The following is a 14,408-nucleotide window of genomic DNA, read 5'->3' on the forward strand; positions in this document are numbered from 1 at the left end:
TATTTCAGGACTTCGTAAACGATGTGTTCAGGGATTTACTGTTATCCTCAGTAGTGGTGTATCTGGACGACATCCTGATTTTTTCTCCTGATCTGGAGACTCATCGTCAGGATGTCGTTCGTGTCCTTTCCCGTTTAAGGGAGCACTCATTGTTTGCTAAACTCGAGAAATGTGTATTCGAGCAATCCTCATTGCCTTTTTTGGGTTACATTATCTCACAAGAGGGTCTGGCTATGGATCCTGCGAAGCTCTCTGCTGTCCTGCAATGGTCCGAACCTCATTCCTTGAAGGCGGTGCAACGCTTCTTAGGATTCATAAATTATTACAGGCAGTTCATACCCCATTTTTCTACTTTGGTGGCCCCTTTGGTGGCCTTGACTAAGAAAGGTGCTAATCCCAAAGCCTGGTCTACTGAGACATCTCAGGCTTTTGAGGCAGTAAAAAGACACTTTTCAACTGCTCCCGTTCTTCAAAGACCCGATGAGAGTAAGCCCTTCCTCTTAGAGGTTGATGCCTCTTCAGTGGGTGCTGGTGCGGTCTTGTATCAAAAGAACGGTGCAGGTAGAAAAAGGCCGTGTTTCTTCTTTGCTAAAACCTTTTCACCAGCAGAGAGAAACTATACCATTGGGGATAGGGAACTGCTCGCCTTGAGATTAGCCTTGGAGGAGTGGCGTCACTTGCTGGAAGGAGCGAAACATCCTTTCCAGGTCTATACAGACCATAAGAATCTGACGTACTTACAAACCGCCCAGCGTCTGAATCCTCGCCAAGCCCGCTGGTCCTTGTTTTTCTCCCGCTTTCACTTCTCCATCAACTATCTGTCTGGGAGTAAGAATAACAAGGCAGACGCCCTGTCTCGCTCTATGCTTTCTACCGAGGAAGAGATTGACGAACCTCGTCTTATCCTTCCCTCCAGGGTTTTTCATACGCTCTCCCCTGTGACGTTAGACCAAATCCCACCGGGCAAGACCTTTGTTCCGCCTGATCGACAGAATGATATACTGTCATGGGCCCACACCTCAAAGGTGGGTGGGCATTTTGGTATTAGGCGGACACGAGAGTTACTGGAGAGGTGGTATTGGTGGCCACACTTAGCCAGCCACGTCAAGAGATATGTCGGTTCCTGCTACTCGTGTGCTCGCAACCGTCCATTACGGCAGAGACCGGCTGGGCTCTTGCATCCTTTACCAGTGCCAGATAGACCATGGGAGGTGGTAGGCATGGACTTTGTGGGTGATCTTCCAAGTTCACAGGGACATAGATTTGTGTGGGTCATTACGGACCATTTCTCCCGGATGGTTCATCTCGTACCGTTATCGAGAATCCCATCTTCCAGGGTACTAGCCAAACTATTCCTCAAGCATGTCTTTAGGCTTCACGGGATGCCAGATCGTATCATTTGTGATAGAGGCCCGCAATTTACTTCCCGTTTCTGGCGAGATCTTTGTAGCCTTCTGCAAATTGAGTTGAATCTCTCTTCGGCATACCATCCGGAGACTAATGGTTTGGTTGAACGTACCAATCAATCTATGATTATATACCTTCGACACTTTGTTGCTGAGAACCACGATAACTGGTCCTCCCTCCTACCCTGGGCAGAATTTGCCCTTAACAATTCGCTGGCTGAGGCCACTGGGCAGACACCGTTCGTACTCAATAATGGGCAACACCCTAGGGTACCGGTACCATTTCCCGCTGCTGCACCTCCTCCTCTTGTGGCCGACTGGGCAACTAATGCCAGAGAGGTTTGGGATCGGACTCAAGAGTCGATCCAAGCAGCTAAGGACCGTATGAAGATGGTGTCCGATCGGTTTCGTCGCCCGGCTCCTGTCTTTTCTCCAGGGGACTTTGTGTGGCTCTCTGCAAAACACGTGAGACTTAGAGTGAGCTCTGTCAAATTTGCTCCTCGCTTCCTGGGTCCTTATGAGGTTCTTCGACAGGTAAATCCTGTAGTCTATCAATTGAAGTTACCTGTCCATCTTAGGATTCATGACAAATTCCATGTCTCACTGCTAAAGCCGGCTATTTTACCTCACGCTCGTGAAGCGCACTCTCCTGCCTCTGATTCCTCTCGCTCTAGCTATGAGGTACGAGCCATAGTAGGTTCTAAGATGGTTAGAGGGCGCAGGTTCTTCTTGATAGATTGGGAGGGCTATGGCCCGGAACATCGCTCTTGGGAGCCCGAGGAGGCTGTCCATGCTCCCGACTTAGTTGCCGATTACCTGCGTCGCCGGGAGGGGGGCCCTTGAGGGGGAGGTACTGTTACGGTTGCTGCGAGCACTGGAGACTATGTCCAGATTTCTTGCTACTGCACATGTGCGAGCGCTGGAGACTAAGTCCAGATTTCTTGCTACTGCACATGTGCGAGCGCCGGAGACTAAGTCCAATCTTGGAGCCATTGCACATGTGCGGGTGACATCATCGCTGACACGAGGTCACATGTCTCTGACACCTTCTATGCCGATTGGTCGCTGGTCATGTGCTTGTGACGTCTTGCTCGGTGATAGGCCAGCATGACGTCACTCCTGTCGTTCTGGCAGCGGATTGGCTCTGGTGTCCTCCATCTTGGATGGGGCACAGAGTCTATATAAGACCCTGACACACGCCGCATGGTGCTCAGTCCTCTTGGTTCATGCATATGAGTAGACGCTCTGTGCGCGTTCCTCTAGGCATTCCTCTGTCTATGCTAGGTGAGCGCTACCGGCAGGGTAGCGTTCTTATACCTTACAGCTTCGGCTGCTGTCCGTATCCTTACCTCTTAGGGGAGCGGACATAGGCAGGTGCCTGAGGCACATGGTCTGGCTGGGCCTTGTGATTCTACTCGTAGGTGGACGTTGCCGCTAGGGTAACGTTCCTTATACTGCGTCTGGCAGTTGTTCGTATCCTCGCACACTAGGGGAGCGAACAGAGGTAGGAGCTTTGTGCGGCTTACGCTGCTGTTCGTCTCTTTTGCACCACTAGAAGAGCGGACCTAGGCAGGTGCCATATTTAGTGGTTCGTGTCCTCGCACACTAGTGGAGCGAACGCAGGTAGGAGCTTTGTGCGGCTTACGCTGCTGTTCGTCTCTTTTGCACCACTAGAAGAGCGGACCTAGGTAGGTGCCATTTCGCACACATTGCCTTTGTCTCTGTGATTATTAACAGAGATCATTCCACACACCCTCCAAGTAAGGGAGGAATTGCTTTACTTATTATATCCTTCTGTGAGTTAACAGAGGTATTGCACTCTGCCATAGTCTGCAGCAAAGTCTTTGCACGGTGGACCCTGACTGTCTGATACTCCTTTCGGTTATTATCAGACAGCCCCCCGTAACACTGTGCAATGCCACACTGTTAGTGGTGGCCAACTAGTGCTGAACATTTCCGCTCCCTGCCCCGCAACAGCCTATTCCGCCATCATCTGCTGTATGTGTCTGGCAGAAAGCGGGGGCTCATATGTTGCAACTGGTGAGTATGGGCTATTTTCACAGCAGATACTTGCCGGTAACTGCTCTGTTTAGAGCCAGCACTGATCTCAGTAATGTATCTGATGCACAAAGTATCTGCATTATTGTCAGGGCAGGGAGGACTGGTAAGCCCAGGAGGTGGATCCACTGGACCGAGTACGCCACCAGGTGGCAGAGTACACGGCAGCCGGAGCACTGACGTGGCCGGGACGGTTATAACCGGGTCAGCAGGATCACGGAGTTCTATGGGATAATGCAGGAAACAGGCAGAGGTACCCGGTAGCAAAAGACAAACAGTCACAGGAGAGAGCACAAGGGGACCTGAGCATCTAGCTCTAAAGACAAGCTAAAGGACACGTTGATCAGGCAACGCCCCTATGGAAAGGCAAGTCTTATATACCCAGCACAGCCTCATGTCATTTCCTGCTGCAGGTGTGCTGGGCCTATAAGACCAGGAGAGTGGGCGCGGCCCGGTCCTATACAGAATCCTGAGGCCAATACTCAAAGTCAGACTCCTGAGACCAGGAGCATGACTCAGGGGAGCAGGAGCGGGAGCGGCAGCCATGACTGGTGGACACATGGATTGGATCAGTGGGTAAGGAGTGGTGCTGGGACACGGGGAGCGTGACAGTACCCCCCCCTCTAAGCCCCCCCCTCCGAGCACAGAACCCCAGGGGCACCCCGGATCGAGACACCGGATCGGGACCCAACGCAAAGGCGGGGAAGGACCGCTGACCCCGTACCGCCTTCTTAGCTGCACGGCGCTTAGCCGATCTCCCAGCAGTGGCAACGGGGGCAACGGGAAGAGGAGGACCGTCAGAAACAGGACTGGCAGCGTGGACAACCGGCCCGGGCGTCTCGGACCGGACACAGGACAGGAACTCATCCCCGGCAGCCGTTGGCATCAGAGTCTCAATCGTCAGGGACGGTGGAACGACGCTGGAGAGCGTCGTCACTTCCGGTTCTGGTGGCACCACAGGCACAAGTGCCAGGAGCTGTGGTACACCACAGGACTGCGTCATATTCCCCTGTTCTTGTGCCATGATAGGGTCAGGTGCCAGGGGCTGTGGTACAACGCTGGATTGCGTCAGATTCTCCTCTTCTTGTGCCATGATAGGGTCAGGTGACAGGGACCGAGGAACAGGCTGTAGGCAGGTATCATGGCACGAGGGACTCCAGCGAGAGATTGCCCCAGAGCGCCAACTGATGTCAGGGTCATGTAGTCGCAGCCAGGGCAGACCCAGCAGGAGCGCAGGAGTCATTCTCGGGATGACGTAGAACGCAATAGTCTCAGTGTGCTGGGTACCAATACAAAGTCTCACGGGTTCGGTGGTGTACCGGACAGGTTCGTATAATTGTTTTCCGTCCACGGAGGCGAACCAGAGGGTTTTTGCAAGCGGGATGACCGGTATCCGATAACGATCCACGGTAGCTTGTCGGATGAAATTAGCCGCTGCTCCCGAATCAATGTGAGCCTCCGCCGTGAACTGGGTCTTCTCGGTCGTGACCTGGACAGTCTGTGTAACCGGGACTGAAGGAATTCCGGTACCAAGGGTGGCGGTTCCCACCATCCCTTGGGCTTGGGGTCTACCTGGTCTCTCCGGGCAAGAGCGGAGCAGATGAGAACCGCTTCCGCAGTAGAAACACAGGCCCCGGGCGAGTCGCTCTGCGCGGCGTTGCTCGGCTTGGCTCAGCCGGTCTATTTGCATGGGTTCCGGGAACATGTCACAGGAAGGCAGGGGCAAAGGAGCGGTAGGCCTCTGCGGGGACAAGGCGTGACGGGGTGGTAGCTTCTCCCGGAATACCTCTTTGGTTCGCTCCTGGAAACGGAGGTCAATCCGGGTGGCTAAAGATATTAAGGCGTCCAAGGTGCGTGGAACGTCACGGCCAGCAAGCTCGTCTTTGACGCGGCCAGAGAGTCCTTCCCAAAAGGCCGCCGTCAAGGCCTCATTGTTCCAGCCCAGCTCAGAGGCGAGCGTGCGGAACTGGATGGCGTATTGGCCGACGGTCAGGGTCCCTTGGCGTAGCCGGAGGAGCGAAGAGGTCACCGTGGTGGCACGTCCGGGTTCATCGAATGTACCTCGGAAAGCGTGCAGGAATTCCCGGATGTCAGTGGTCACTGGATCCTCATTCTCCCACAGGGGGTTAATCCAGGCTAGAGCTTCGCCTTCCAAGTGTGACATCAGGAATGCCACTTTAGCCTGGTCTGAGACAAACAAATGAGGAAGTAACTTGAAATGCAGGGAGCACTGGTTCAAAAACCCCCGGCAGTTCTTGGGGTCCCCAGCATAGCGAGGCGGAGCAGCGAGGCGAAGTTGCGAGGTTGCGGAGACAGCAGGTTCAGATCCGGACGCCGTTTGCTGCGTGGACCGAGACGAGGCGGCAGTCTGTAATGTGTACAACCGGTGGTCCACAGACGTCAGGAACTTTAGTATGCGGTGTAAGGTATCACGCTGTTGCACCAGTTCCTGGCGTAGTTCGGCCAGCTCAGATGTTTGTGCTCCAGCGGGATCCATGGCCTGATCAATCTGTCAGGGCAGGGAGGACTGGTAAGCCCAGGAGGTGGATCCACTGGACCGAGTACGCCACCAGGTGGCAGAGTACACGGCAGCCGGAGCACTGACGTGGCCGGGACGGTTATAACCGGGTCAGCAGGATCACGGAGTTCTATGGGATAATGCAGGAAACAGGCAGAGGTACCCGGTAGCAAAAGACAAACAGTCACAGGAGAGAGCACAAGGGGACCTGAGCATCTAGCTCTAAAGACAAGCTAAAGGACACGTTGATCAGGCAACGCCCCTATGGAAAGGCAAGTCTTATATACCCAGCACAGCCTCATGTCATTTCCTGCTGCAGGTGTGCTGGGCCTATAAGACCAGGAGAGTGGGCGCGGCCCGGTCCTATACAGAATCCTGAGGCCAATACTCAAAGTCAGACTCCTGAGACCAGGAGCATGACTCAGGGGAGCAGGAGCGGGAGCGGCAGCCATGACTGGTGGACACATGGATTGGATCAGTGGGTAAGGAGTGGTGCTGGGACACGGGGAGCGTGACAATTATGCTATTAACCAACATTCACTCAATGACTCTCTCCTGGTGGCCTGTAAAAAAGTACATAGTGAATCAATACAGATATTATAAAATGGTCTGGTGTATTAAATGCTCTGTAATTCAATGCTCTAATTTGGCCACTGGTATTTTGCTTAAAATACATCTCCTAGATGGATGGTGTATATCCCCAAAATACATCTCATACTGATTTTCTAGTAAATACACTGCTTAAAAAAATTAAGATAATAATTAAATCACCCATTGGGTCTCAATGAAAGAAGGATTCAACCTGGAATCACACTTGAACTTGACCCTGGACTGCATAAATCCTTCTCTTTGATTTGCCTCTGTTTCCTAATTCCTGGTTTCAACCCCGGCTGTCTTCCTGATTTTGTCCTTGGCTATGTCCCACTGCTGTCAACATGACTGGCTATATGATTATCCCTCTGCCAACCTGCTCCACATCCCAGAATCTACTCTGTGGATGCAACCCATGGGCCTTTGCACCAAAAGCCAGATCCTGGATAAAGGTGAAATGAGGAACACTGAACATCTGCTAAGTGGAGGTCTAATTCTAAGAATGTCCATGTAAACCCTGTTCAGAGTTGCCTGATTGCCACATGCGATCCAGAATCACAAATACATTAATAGGACTGGAAAAAGTCCTAGCTCATACCTGTCCCTCGAAAAGGACACATTTCCGGTGCTCCTCCTGCTCCTGCAGTCCAGCAACGTCCAGTATCACAGCAGCACTGTGGCTTTGGTAGGAGCTGAGGGAGCTGATTGATACATCGGCCATTGGTTACAGACGTGAAGCAATACCCAGGGCGAGTATCTGCCATTGAGGAAATAAACAAGTTTTGCTATTTTGAGTACAAAACATGATATACTAACAAAACCATAAATTAAAAAAAACAAAACACAGATTATTATTTCATGTTGCTTACCTATACATCGTGATCCGTCTGGTGACGTGAAGAATCCTGGCGGACAGTGACAGAAGTAGCTGCCCACGGTGTTTGCACATTCACCTGACTCGCAGATCCCAGGTACAGTACTACATTCATCAATATCTTAAAACAAACAAAAAGCATGTAAAGTTTTTGCATTGATTTTCAATGTTAAAAAACAAATAAAACTTAGTTTATACTTATCAAAAAAATTTACAAACAAACTTCACATATAGAAAATCCTACCTATGTTTTATGCACATACACCGTGTGCAGAATTATTAGGCAAATGAGTATTTTGATCACATGAAACTTTTTATACATGCTGTTAAACTCCAAGCTGTATAGGCTTGAGAGCCAACTACTAATTAAGTATATCAGGTGATGTGCATCTCTGTAATGAGGAGGGGTGTGGGGTAATGACATCAACACCCTATATAAGGTGTGCTTAATTATTAGGCAACTTCCTTTCCTTTGGCAAAATGGGTCAGAAGAGAGATTTGACGGGCTCTGAAAAGTCCAAAATTGTGAGATGTCTTGCAGAGGGATGCAGCAGTCTTGAAATTGCCAAACTTTTGAAGCGTGATCACCGAACAATCAAGCGTTTCATGGCAAATAGCCAACAGGGTCGCAAGAAACTTGTTGGGCAAAAAAGGCGCAAAATAACTGCTCATGAATTGAGGAAAATCAAGCGTGAAGCTGCCAAGATGCCATTTGCCACCAGTTTGGCCATATTTCAGAGCTGCAATGTTACTGGAGTATGAAAAAGCACAAGGTGTGCCATACTCAGAGACTTGGCCAAGGTAAGGAAGGCTGAAAAACGACAACCTTTGAACAAGAAACATAAGATAACACGTCAAGACTGGGCCAAGATATAAGACTGATTTTTCAAAGGTTTTATGGACTGAAGAAATGAGAGTGACTCTTGATGGGCCAGATGGATGGGCCAGAAACTGGATCAGTAAAGAGCAGAGAGCTTCACTCCAACTCAGACGCCAGCAAAGTGGAGGTGGGGTACTGGTATGGGCTGGTATCATCAAAGATGAACTTGTGGAACCTTTTTGTGATGAGGATGGAGTGAAGCTCAACTCCCAGACCTACTGCCAGTTTCTGGAAGACAACTTTTTCAAGCAGTGGTACAGGAAGAAGTCGGTATTGTTCAAGAAAAACATGATTTTCATGCAGGACAATGCTCCATCACATGCATCCAACTATTCCACAGCGTGGCCGGCCTGTAAAGGTCTAAAAGATGAAAAAATAATGACATGGCCCCTTGTTCACCTGATCTGAACCCCATAGAGAACCTGTGGTCCCTCATAAAATATGAGATCTACAGGGAGGGAAAATAGTACACCTCTCGGAACAGTGTCTGGGAGGCTGTGGTGGCTGCTGCACGCAATGTTGATCGTAAACAGATCAAGCAACTGACAGAATTTATGGATGGTAGGCTGTTGAGTGTCATCATAAAGAAAGGTGGCTATATTGGTCACTAATTTTGGGGGGGTTTGTTTTTGCATGTCAGAAATGTTTATTTCTAAATTTTGTGCAGTTATATTGGTTTACCTGGTGAAAATAAACAAGTGAGATGGAAATATATTTGGCTTTTATTAAGTTGCCTAATAATTCTGCACAGTAATAGTTACCTGCACAAACAGATATCCTCCTAAGATAGCCAAATCTAAAAAAATCCACTCCAACTTCCAAAAATATTAAGCTTTGATATTTATGAGTCTTTTGGGTTGATTGAGAACATAGTTGTTGATCAATAATAAAAATATCCTTTAAAATACAACTTGCCTAATAATTCTGCACACGGTGTAATGGCTAAATGTGGTGTGAACCTATTCTTAATCCCGTGCCATGCTAAGAAATTGGTTTGGCAGAGCAAGAGAAGTATAAAAATAAACCCAGAGTTGTGAATCCTATCTCAGGACCGGCTATTATCATGGGAGGATGTGCGGTCAATACTATTGTATATCTTCATTTTTCAGGCTTTGCACAAAAGTAGAGTCAACATTTATATGTTGCAATTTCTGCATGTAAGTAAATCCTTGATGAAGCCCAGAGGTCCTCAAATAATTCCAAGTGAAAGGTGTGAGATTTTTAGTAATCCGGGTAAAACTCAGTAGTAATTCCAGTTTAGTTTAACAGTAGCGAATGTCCCAGCGACTCCCCTAACTCTGTATTAGCACTGAGCACTAAAAGAAGCCTTAGGGAACATTAGTGGTTTAAGAAAACACTTCCATGGTTTGTGAAATAATGCAGCATATGTATTCATTTCAACGTCACTGGTTCATGCACTTCTCTGTTGACACAGCTCTCACGAGGATGGCTGCTTAAATGGGATTGGTAGGAAATTCCACAGGCAGTGTTTTGGCTGAATGTAAACTAAATGTTACTAACCTATGCACAGGAAATGTCATTGAATCTGAGATACATGATGCCCAACAGGTGCTGGATAGTCTGACATTTCAGATTAGTGGAAATGCACAGCTAAATGCTGAGAGCAATTCTATGACTAATGCTATGTTCACACGACCGTATTTTCATCTAGAAAAAATGGATTATTTTTCATCTATATTGTCATCTGTATGGCATCAACAGTCATGGCCGAAAGTGTTAGCATCTTTAAAATTGCTCCATAAGGCCTGTTTCACACGTCCGTGAAAAACACAATCGTTTTTCACTGACGTGTTAAACACGTATATGTCCCTCCGTGTGCCGTGATTCACGGCAAACGTGGGTTGTCCATGTGCAATCCGTGAGACGTTATCCGTGCTCCGTGATTGCACATGGAGTTAACACTCCTGTCTCCGCTCCTGCTGTCCATGGTGCTGAAGAGTCCTGCGGTGCAGCATCCGGCCGCTGTGTCTCTCCCCTCTGCAGCAACTTACGGGTCGGCTGTGTCGTGCATAATGAATATGCACGACAGTAATGAGCTAGGCAGGAAGCAGCTGCTAGCAGAGGCCGAACAGAGCATCGCTAGAAAAGGTGAGTTTAAAATGTTTTTTATTTTCAATGTATGTCCTTTTCTGGCACATGTTTCACAGACTACACCAAAGTGTGGTTCGTGAGACATCAGTGATGCCAGAAAAAAACGGACATGTCTCCGTGTGGCAATCACGGACACGCGTGTACGCCACACGGAGACACGGTCAGTGTCTTGCAATTATTTTCTGAGAGGAATACTTCATTTTAGTTCCGTTTCACACATCAGTGACTCTGGTACGTATGTCAGTGATTCTGGTACGTATAAAAACTAGCACAATACAATACAATGAAGTATTCCTCCCAGAAAATAATTGCAATTATACATGTTTTTTTCATACACATGTTTATGTCCTTTGGCTGTATTGGAACAACACAAAAAAATCAGAGAAAAAGGCAAATTGGACATAATATAACACAAAAATACAACACAAAAAAAACAGAGAAAAAGGCAAATTGGACATAATTACACAAAAATACAAAAACTGGCTAGACAAATTGTTGGCACCTTCAACTTTATATATGGTTGCCCACCCTTTGGAATAAATAACTGGAATCAATTGCTTCCTATAACCATCAACAAGATTCTTACACCTCACAACTGGAATTTTGGACCACTCTTCGTCTCTAATATTTGAAGAGTGCCCTTTTCCAACAGCAATTTTAAGATCTCTCCAGAGATGTTCAATGGGATTTACATCTGGACTCATTTTTAGCCACTTCAGAACTCTCCAGCGCTTTGTTTACATTCATTTCTGGGGGCTTCTTGAAGTATTTTGGGGGTCACTCTCCTGCCAGAAGACCCATGACCTAGGACACAAACTCAGCTGACACTAGGCACTACATTGTCACCCAAAATCCTTTGGTAATCTTTAGATGTCATGATGCCTTGCACATAGTAAAGGCACCCAGTACCAGAGGCAGCAGAACAACCAAAAACATGTTTGAACCTCCACCACACTGTGTTCTATTCTTTGTAGGTCTCCTTCCAATTTCAGTAAACAATAGAATGATGTTCCTTATCAAAAAGCTCTATCTTGGTCTCATGCCCATTTAACATTTTGTTTTCTGGGAATTCGATAACAATGCTATCTAGCTATTATTAGTAATATCTCAACATTCTATCTAATAAAAAAACTTTTTTATCCTGAATGTAAAATATGAGGCCACAGTGCTGCTAATTACTGAGCCTCTATGCTGCCCACATATCTCTACAAATAACCATTGAGCTGGGCTGAGTTTAATTTAAAAAAGGGTAAATCTGCTACGGACACATTTGGTAGTGACTTATCTGCAGGGAGAACAAAAGGTAATTTAATGCAACATGATTAAAGCGGGCTTTACATGCTGTGATCTCGCTAGCGAGATCGAAGCGATCGTACTCGCCCCCGTCGGTTGTGCGTCACGGACAAATCGCTGCCCGTGCCGCACAACCTCGCTTACCCCCGTCACACGGACTTACCTGCCCTGCGACGTCACTCTGGCTGGCGAACCACCTCCTTTCTAAGGGGGCAGTTCGTGCGGCGTCACAGCGACGTCACATGGCAGGCGTCCAATAGAAGTGGAGGGGCGCAGATGAGGGAGACGTAACATCCCGCCCACCTCCTTCCTTCCGCATTGCCGGTGGAGGCAGGTAAGGAGATGTTCGTCGCTCCTGCGGTGTCACACACAGCGATGTGTGCTGCCGCAGGAACGAGGAACAACATCGCTAATAAACAGAAAACAATTTTTTGTTTCGGGACGACCTCTCCACGCCAAACGATTTTGACCGCTTTTGCGATCGTTTAAGGTTGCTCATAAGTGTCACACACTGCGATATCGTTAATGATGCCGGATGTGCGTCACAAACACCGTGAGCCCGACGATAATTCATTAACGATATCGTAGCATGTAAAGCCCGCTCAAGGCCTCTCTCCCTCGACACCATATGTCAGGGAACAATGAGGTAGCCCGCATTAGATGGACATCCGGTTCCACCAAAATTGGCAGGTTTAGGTGGCTTTAATTTAACAGGTACGGGGCATTGAGGAAGTTATCTAACCAGAATTTGCTCAACCTCAGAAATCCTCGGCAACCAGTTATCATTGCCAGCTCCGGCTGGTAGTTTTCTTACACTATTCCCTGTACTATTGCCTGCCATACATTAAAATAACAGTAGTTGGTATAGCGAGCCAGTGAAAAAGAAAAATCAAACAGCACTAAATACAATGTGGCCTAAAATATTAGCAAATGATAATTGTTATTTTGATGATTAAAACAAATGACTGGAGATATGTAAATTAGCATATAAAGCCATTACCTCTATTCTAAAAGAAGTGAAATATAGCTTTAGAATATTGTACATTGCTAGTGTCTAACATTGTGGTCACCAGTGGGCACCGGCTATCTCAGACAACCACCAATGTGCTCAGTGAACAGTTGTGTATTGCCAGCTAAACATTTTCCCACAATGCCGCATTGTGGCTTATCCTGACCTTTTACATGTTTGTGGTTGGACTGGTGACCACTGGAAAAATATTTGTGAGAACCTTGGTTCTGGACGGTTTCAATTGGCATAAATGTTTAAATTCTGTTGATTGTGTTTAACCTCAAAATTCAAATGAAAGCCACATGTATCACAAAGATGTGGTTCACAATGCAGCAATGGAGTCTGCTACAGAATCACAAACTGACGGTACAATTTTACCTCCAGATTACGCCTCGGGTAATGGCGGTGGTGAAATGGCTGTAATGTACCCAGCACAGTAACCCATACTGTAGTCTCGATGTTTCTAGATGTATTAATCTGGAACAATATGTATTATTACAAATGGCCAATGACTTTTACTCTGGAATTGAGGTTGGACAAACCATCTTGCTTGAGATGACACATAAACCTTATACATACTTTGATGTATGTATGTTGAAGTTGTACGGTAAATGTCAGGCATAATTAGGGCTCGTGTATCTTATTCCCTTTCTGCCAAAGTCAGTTTTCATTTCTGCACTTAATTTCTGCACTGCATTTCTGCACTGTTTTTTATCTCCCCTTCTTTGAAGAGCCATTTTATATTTATAGTAGGCCATGTTGTAGCTTTGATTGATAACATCAATTTGTACCACAAAATGTAGTGAAAGTCAGTAAAAAAATTCCAATTGAGGTGAAATTGTAAAAAAAAAAATTGATTATGCTGATATCAAACTTAAGTAGTTTTTCATATATTTCAGTGATTAAATAATATATTCCAAAACTTAATTTAAAAAACTTGCATTTATTATCGTCATTTTTTGAGACCTATAACTAGCCTAGTTCTGTCGATACACTATCTTGCAGTGTATAGACAAAATGACAATCTCAAAATGAAGCCAAGCTAAGGCTGGCATCTTTGTGCTCCCAAGAAAGTGGGGCTTCATAGGAGCACAAAGATGGCAGCTTTGGGAGCTTTCTGCAAACCAATACAATGGCACCATATGACCTCATCATGGAGTGTATGGTAGCGCATGTACTGTATAGCAGCGCAGAACTGGCATAGGCACCCAAAGTTTGCTTAGTGGGGAACCGATGAGTGTTATTTTAGACTCACTAGTATGATTGCACTACTTATATGCCATTGCTAGAGATCAACAGCGGCATTTCATGGGTTAAACAGCAGCGATCAAAGTAGCTCTGGATGCTCCTGATAGAGGTGGATGCGAGCTGTATAACACAGCTGGCACATGCCACGTATAGAGCAGGCTTAGACACGCTTACTGCCTATGAAACCGCTCCAAGCACCCACACCCCACATGTGCTGTGTGTGAGGTAAATCCGGAGATATGACGATAAATCATGATATTCAAGTATGTCAGGAAGCCCTCTCCTGGTGTCACCCCCCCTTTCCTTCACACAACTGGTTTAGCAACAAATCCCATGGCCATGTCCTGTGATATGGAAATTAGGTGGCTTAGGGACAATGGACACAGGATGACTCCCTGCCGTCACCCTGTAACAAGAGT

The 14,408-nt window shown here is 47.1% G+C and overlaps 1 protein-coding gene across 2 annotated transcripts in view; it reads right to left on the reverse strand.

The window, feature by feature from the left end:
* The window catches only part of FBN1 (fibrillin 1), a 385,311-nt gene that overhangs the window by 156,531 nt on the left and 214,372 nt on the right, over positions 1 to 14,408 (reverse strand). For both annotated transcript variants that reach the window (XM_075345804.1, XM_075345803.1), the window contains exons 9-10: positions 7,443 to 7,568; positions 7,172 to 7,330 (exon numbers count right to left, since the gene is read on the reverse strand). In XM_075345804.1, coding sequence (XP_075201919.1) covers positions 7,172 to 7,330; positions 7,443 to 7,568 — 285 coding nt within the window. The remainder of the gene's footprint in view (positions 1 to 7,171; positions 7,331 to 7,442; positions 7,569 to 14,408) is intronic.

Source organism: Anomaloglossus baeobatrachus, chromosome 4 (assembly GCF_048569485.1).
Source record: "Anomaloglossus baeobatrachus isolate aAnoBae1 chromosome 4, aAnoBae1.hap1, whole genome shotgun sequence".
NCBI classification, from domain to species: Eukaryota; Metazoa; Chordata; class Amphibia; order Anura; family Aromobatidae; genus Anomaloglossus; species Anomaloglossus baeobatrachus.